The sequence below is a fragment of the Leuciscus leuciscus genome (assembly GCF_965113295.1).
Source record: "Leuciscus leuciscus genome assembly, chromosome: 5".
Taxonomy (NCBI): Eukaryota; Metazoa; Chordata; class Actinopteri; order Cypriniformes; family Leuciscidae; genus Leuciscus; species Leuciscus leuciscus.
The window spans coordinates 40,564,770-40,572,463 of record NC_138729.1 but is presented as its reverse complement, the minus strand read 5'-3'; the positions used below and the strand labels follow the sequence as shown (position 1 = coordinate 40,572,463).

Sequence of the window (7,694 nt, the reverse complement as noted above, 5' to 3'; positions counted from 1 at the left end):
CGTGACCTTGGCGGCCTGGTGGCATTGCGCTAAGGCAAGATGTTTAATTTCCTTGGTCTGCTTCTTTACTGCTGAGAACTGCTGGACACAGTCCTCGACAGTGTTGCAGAAGAGGCCACCTTGTGTAGCACACTTCCCTTATCTCAGCAAGGATTAAACAGTGATTATTCCTGGACCACTAACATGGACATCGCCTGTCTGAGAGCCTGCGCCGTGACTTTGGTCTCTCTGAGAGCCAAGTCAGTCGCAGAGCACAGTTCCTGCATCAATGGCTGCTCAGATCTACCCTCGTGCAGATCTCGGAGTGCCTGGATAGACCTGCAGGATAGCTATGGCAGGCAGGGCAGAGGAGGCCTGTACAGTGGCACTGTGAGCCTTCATCATCAGAGACAAAGTGAATTTACAGGCCCTGGAGAGGAGTAATCCTCCAAAGGAGCAATCACATGCTCCACCTAGGGAATGTCCTTGTACCACCCGGCCGCCCCTTCGTCGAGGGTAGTGAGGGCTGAAGAGCTTGTGAAGCGGTACTGGGCAGTAAAAGGTGCCATCCACGACTTTGTGAGGTTGTAAGCCCGACTAAAGATCCAATGGCGGTTTTCCAATAATATGGGTGAAGGTTTCTGCGTGTTACTGTTTTTCCTTTTACGCAACAAAACAAGATTAAATGAAATCCATTTTCTCAAATGTATTATCTCGTTATTATATTGTCGCTCAGAGGTCCTCACGTTTTCTGTTTTTAATGCGGGTCTCACGATCACAACCTCGTCAGTTTTGATCATCAAACAGAGGTAATTGCTATATAGCCTACCTGAGATTGGTCACATTCACGTTTACACAATCAAAGATACTTTGGTATAGCCCCCATGGAATTGCATACACTTGAATTTAATTTAAACGTTTATTTCAGTAGAGGTATGGCCACTATTACATATATAAGTTGACTAACATTACTTCTCTCATAATAGCTTTGGATTGACCATGCAGTGGTTTCCCACGTACGTCTAAATTTAGATTGGTCAAGTAGCATTTGCTGTTCTAAACGGAAATTCACTTCTTGTCTTTGCAAACCAAGTACACTTGAATTGATGCCAAATATTAGTCATCACTAATCTGACGCAAAACTTGCGGGAACATACGAATCCGTTTAATCTACTTGGGAAAAAAATTGCGGAGTCAGTCAGAATAAAATCAAATGTAATAATTTATTATGTCAGGTAAATGTATCATGCCAATTTCATAATCAGTTCAAAGATAATAAATACAAAACATCAAATGCTCTGGAATAAAGAGAAAAGATGTGAACCTGACATTAGAAAATACATGATGCTGAGAGTCTCGGCCACTCTCAGCATCACGGGCCAATTTGAGCTACAAATCGCCACGAGCCTTTTTCAGCATCTCCCTAAATACTTAGACCAAGGCAGAAACCTCTTTTCAAATGTAAACATGAGTTCACAGTGGGAATTTGCATTAATCACCGTCCCAGACGAACTGGGGACAGAAGTTGATTAACATGGGGACACACCCACAGCAGTCAACAAGATACCTCTAAACTCTCCACACCTTATTACCTTTCTGGTTTACTTCTGTGGGAATGAGACCTTTGTACCAGTCGCACTGAGAAATTTCAAATGATACCAAACATGTATAATACTGAATGATAATTGTTCATATTAAACCATATAGATTTTTGGGTGAATTCAGGTAGGGATGGGTGAAGAGAATGATGTGTAAATTGGGAGGTGATCAACTCAAGCGTGATCGTGTCTCGAATGGGGATGGTAATATAGCGGTAATATAGCAAGAGAGTTCAAATATTAATTTCCTTTGTTTTCTCAGAGAGTAGCCCTCTCTTCCAGTTCTTCCAGTTCCTCCAGTCTTACAAGGTATACTTAGACTGGTGGGAGTCTTCTGCATCAGAAGGCACTAGAGGCACACCTCCAATGTTACTATCGACAGCTTAGCCTCATTCGAGCCCCTAACGAGCCGCCTTACTTGTCCAAAAACTCCACCAGGTGCAACGTGCGTGATGAGGACTCGGCGGAAACACTCCCGTTGTTGCCCTCATATCACCCTCAGTGCAAGCCGTCGAGGCCTTGTGCATTGTTTGGCTGTGCATGGCTGAGGTGACTCCTTCTTTAACCAGAAAAAAAGAGAGTCGTGACCTCAATGTTACCATGCTCATGCTCTCGCAGTGTGGACATAAGCAATCCACGAAAGCTTTTTCAGTGCGGGTACCACCCAAACACGCAAGGCAGAGATTGTGGCCATCCGAGGATGATAGATTTCGACCACATTCAGAAACAAACAGGCAGAAAGGTTTCTCTGTCTGTCCTTTGCTTTTTTAGAGGGGAAACTGCTATTTTACACTGAAGCGCCCAGTGGAACTTTGCACTTATCAGTCTGCTGTGGGAGAGACTGCTGTGATGCACTGTATATCCAGCAACTAGCTTCTTCTCTTTCTTTTTGAGGTGAATGGCTGAAAAATTAACATACACTACTTGGCTCAGAGAACAAATCCGAATGAGTGGATGCATTCCATTTCCTTTTATACTTGTATGTCCGGGGGTATGCCGCATGCAAATTCCACTCACTCACCAATTTTTATTGACCTTTTCTGAACTATCAGAGGTGTTAGGGGCTCCCAAGTGTGACTCCAAGTGTCAGTTCTCAACACCACGTTAAAGTAACTGACAGATAGGCAACTATCCCTTTAACTGCTGCTAATATCACATTGATCAAATGAGCCAGTGTCACCAAGCAACAAAGATTTGGAGCCACCTTGTGGTCATCAACCCACAATCTTAAAACCATTAAATTGTAGCCACTCCAAAACTGTATTACTGTTTTCTGTGCAACACAAAAGGTGAATTTATGAAGAATATCCTGACCAGTCCTTTCTGTTATGCAAGTGAATAAGGACTGTCAAGCTCTAAAAATACCATAAAAGAATCATAAAAGTAGTCAATATGACTTGTGTGCTATATTCCAAGTATTATGGTGACACGTGATAGCTTTATGTGTGAAACAGACTGAAATTGTAGTTATTTGTTACTAGCTTAAAAGCTAGTGTGCAAAGATTTCTTAAAGGTAAGCACTGTAGCCATCATACTGTATTTTTGTCCGTTGTTCAGTCCTTGCCTAAAAACAAGTGATGCACTATCTGTATCAAGACTCCACTGATGTTCTCTCTCTCTCTCTCTCTCTCTCTCTCTCTCTCTCTCTCTCTCTCTCTCTCTCTCTCTATCTGAAGAAGAAATCTGTCCTTTTTATGGCTACTTTATGTTTTTGTAGTAATGGATTATTAATGAGAACTTAGAACTGAACTTTTATGACAATAATACAGCTATGTGACAGTAAAACCTTTTAACAGGTTTGTACTTGCCATATCCTCCTCAATCCAAAGTCCAATAAACTGGACAACTTTGTTTTAGGTTTTCTTCCCAAATGGTTTTGATAGATTTTTTTCTTTTTGGAAACGCACAGAGAAAAATTATTTTTTTGTAATGTCTCACACACCTGTTTAGTTTTTTCCTTTGATTTGTCTGCTATTTAGTGTCATTCGTTTCTTATCGCCCGGCTTTTGACTACGCTCCCCTGTCTGCCATGTACAGAACCCGGTTTTGTTCATTAAATGGTCTTTGCTTTTTATCTTTTATTTATTATACTTAAAAAATAAATTCAGTTTTTTTCTTTTTTCACAAATTACTTTTGGAAGTGCAATTTGATTAGGCTACCATATGCAGTTTTAATAAAGTTGAATTAACTAACCTTCTATGTCATTTTTACTCTTCAAAATGAAGACTTACAGGCAGGGGCGTCAGTTTGTTTTGAAAAGTGGTGGGGACAAAAGATCAGATGAAAAAACATTACAGCAGGACGGGAAAAATATTGAATAACGGTGCATCAAAAATGGGCATAGCGTAGGCCAGTCAACAACAGGAAAATACTCAGCATAAAACCCTCAACAATGTCGACTGCACATGTAACAGTCCCTGCAACACCAGCTCAACCGAACAGTGCCAAAGCGCCATACTGTAGAAAACAGCAGCGCGTTAAGTCAATGATTATAATGAAATTCATTACATAAAGAAAACACACCATAAGCATACAACGCAACATATCTGCATCAAATAACACCAGATAAAATAAAAAAAATGTGGGATTTGCAACCAACATAGAATGCAGTGCAGTTAGAGAACCAAATCCACAAAATGTGAAATCCTCCTCTGCCATCGCACATCGTAGCATAACCAATATAAAGTGCCGTGATAAATACTGTCATTATGTATGCCACAAAAAAACCCACACTAAAATCCAAACTATTTTAAAACTATAAGATGGCACTCAGGCCCTCTCTCTCTCTCACGCACGCACGCGCGCACGCACGCACGCACGCACACACACACACACACACACACACACACACACACACGCAACACTGCACAGGATAATCAATTGTAGAAAAAAGCAGTAACATAGCTAGCTAAACATTTAACCCTTTCGCACGTACGATCACACCGGTGTGATCAGTCTAGGCTGGTCCCTGGAGCGTACGATCACACCTGTGTGATTAGAATGGTCAGTGCATGACGAAGACCTGAAGACCTGGCTGCGCTCTTCAATGTCACAAACCCGACTCAACAGTGTGGCTGTTTGTCATGTTCACAGAGAGAGAATGTATAACTTGGACAAGAAGAAACTGTGTCAAGAATTTGTTCAAGTTACTGATCGGCGCATGCATGTTTTTGGGTCATTTTAGAATCAGTAATAGTTTATTTTGCTTAAGTTACTTTTTTTGGACAATGTACATTGTTTCTTTCTGTATCTAAACTGCATTGCATGTTTTATTTTGTGCAAATAAACCTTTAACATTTCTTGGTTCGCTTGATTTTTCAGAACATTTTAACCAAATGCTTTCAAAAAGTGGTGGGGACAAAATCAGCCATTTCAAAAAGTGGTGGGGACATGTCCCCAGCATCCCCAGTGTAAATGACACCTATGCTTACAGGTGTTGATTATAATTAATTTACTGTTAGGCCCATACATAATAATAAGGATAAACATTATTTAAAAAGTATATAATTATCTGACTATTTAAAAATGAACAACAAAACATAACATGCTAAATGGGGGGATATCTATATCTATCATAAAAAATGTATTGTCAGAACATCATCTCGCAGTTGCTGAATGTCGCGCAACAACGTTGCTACCGCCCTGTCACGGCTTATTACAATTCTACGTTGTTACACGTAGACAGCGAAGCTGCCATAGTAGAAATGCAACGTGCCACGGACATTGCCACAACGTAAATGTGTTTGCTGGCTAAAGACACGATATCTACAAAATGTCTTCACACACACACACACACACACACACACACACACACACACACACCGATAGGTTCTGTTTCTATAACTGTACGATTCTTGCATTCGAGTTCGTTTTGTGAAGTGTCGGATTACAAACACGTTGTTCGAAAGGTTAAAGGTAATTATTAACAGAGTTTGTCAATACTTTCACTTTGAGGTGAGAAGACTTTGAACCAAAACAAAACCATTTCAAATCAATGGGATATTGCCATATTAAATCCACTATTTTCTGAAGGCTGATTTCGTAGGCCGTCTAATCTGCTGAAGCAGCGTGATTAAAAACTGTATAAAGATATTTAAATATTCCTTCAGTAGTAGGCTACAGTACCGTTAGTCAATATGATTAGCCTACCATTAACCTTTATAAGGAAAATGCGCAGTCAGGACTTTTATTTTGAACGGCTCTGAAGATATTTAGTGGTGTTCAACTGTGCTTTATTTACGTACTTTGTGTTTACACGGAGTTTGACATAGCTTATTATGGAGGAAGAAGAATCCATTCCGCCAAAGCCAAGAGTTTATCTGGAGAGAGAGGAAGGGAGTGCTACCTTTAAAATGGGTTTTTATGATGAGAGAAAAGAAGAGAGTGAAGTTCATCATCCGTTGCAAAGAGCAGCATCTCCAGTTCTAAGCTATGTGTCTTTGAAGAGTAACAGATCCATGGCTGAGCCTCCTAAATTCAGTGATGAAGCAGAACACTTTCAACCCAGGTAAGTCAGCTGAATACACTTGTAAAAATAAAATTGTAATCGTGTGACCAAAAAGTTTTGAAAGATCATGGCCTGGTTTCACAGGGCTTAACATGGTTCACCTTGAGCATGAAATACAGTCTTTTTAATTAATTTCAGCATTTTCAGTCTTTCAGGGAAAAAGGAGGATTGTGCTGTTCACCACCAGTTTCAGGGAGCAGCATCTCTATCAAACTATATGTCTTTGAAGAGTGACAGATCCATGGCTGAACCTCCTAAATTTAGTGATAATGTTGGACACTTGCAGGCCAGGTGAGTTTATACATGAATATAGTCATATTATTCTTGATTCTTCATGGTGATGCACTGATCATGATTTTTCATGGCTGGTTTTTTTTTTACAAGCAAATTGGCCGATTCTGATATCTTTTGACTTTTTTTTTTTCTTTGAGCAAATTTATTTGTTGTGTATTTTAAGCACGATATAAACAAAAATGCTACACACATGTAGCATGAGCAGTTGTTTTTTATTTGAATTAGAAAATTTGTGAAATTATGCTACATAAGTCACCTGCATAAAACAAAAACAGCAGACAGACTTAAAGGGCACCTTTTATGACCCTTTTCACAAGATGTAAAATAAGTCTCTGATGTCCCCAGAGTATGTATGTGAAGTTTTAGCTCAAAATACCCAACAGATATTTTTTTTACAGCATGTTTAAATTGTCATTTTTTGGGGCTCAGAAAAACGCACCGTTCTCTTTCATAGGTTCACTCAACGCTGCGGATAGCGCAGTGGGATATTCTCCGAATGTGCCGATTGTCTGAAGCCCTATAGAATCACGCCAATTCATTGGCTGATGGCGCCCGCGCAGTCTGGCTCCGCCCCGACGCTCTTACGCAGAGGTGGGTAGTAACGAAGTACATTTACTTCGTTACATTTACTTGAGTATTTTTTTGGAAAAATTGTACTTTTAAGAGTAGATTTGAATGTGGGTACTTATTACTTTTACTCGAGTACATTTCTAATGAAAAAACTGTACTTTTACTTCGTTACGTTGGGCGACGTCCTTCTCGTTACTTTATTTTAATGCAATATGTGTTGTTAAATGCGTAGTTTATTCCAAGCGCGCTGTATCTTTTTTTCTGGGCTTGAGCGATGCTCAATTCACAAATGAATCACTCTTTTGAGTCGATTCTGTTCAAAGACTTCATCAAACAAGTTGGCAGATCTGTCTAAATCGGTTCGCGAATCAGTTTGAATGATTCAGTTCCTGATTCTGTTCAGTTCCTGCACGCACTGAATCGTCTGAAGCGATTTCAATTCACACTCGACTCGGAGTCGTAACAGGAAGATTTAAGGACATCAAGAGCGTTGGATGAAGTGGCCGTGGACCTACAGTACAGTCAAGTGAGAGCAAATCTTCAAATGCATCATATATTTGCCAGCGATGAAGATCTTTATTAGTTGAACATCTTCGTAAGCTGTCTGTGAATGAATGATTCCACAGGACGATACATTCGATTTCATTTCACTCAGGTAATACATTTTACAACCAAACAGATTATTATGCCATGATAGCACTACTAGAAAGGATGACATTACCCGTTTTTTGGACATAATACATTC

At 40.0% G+C, this 7,694-nt stretch overlaps 1 protein-coding gene across 4 annotated transcripts in view; it reads left to right on the top strand.

Moving 5' to 3' along the window:
• The first annotated feature begins 5,756 nt into the window (after positions 1-5,756).
• Positions 5,757-7,694, top strand: part of LOC309499126 (NLR family CARD domain-containing protein 3) — a 38,954-nt gene continuing 37,016 nt past the window's right edge. For 2 of the 4 annotated variants that reach the window (XM_082170172.1, XM_082170171.1), the window contains exons 1-2: positions 5,757-6,085; positions 6,233-6,376. In XM_082170172.1, the coding sequence (XP_082026298.1) occupies positions 5,856-6,085; positions 6,233-6,376 (374 nt within the window). In that variant the 5' untranslated portion in view covers positions 5,757-5,855. The remainder of the gene's footprint in view (positions 6,086-6,232; positions 6,377-7,694) is intronic. The other 2 variants (XM_082170167.1, XM_082170168.1) reach the window with 2 other exon arrangements.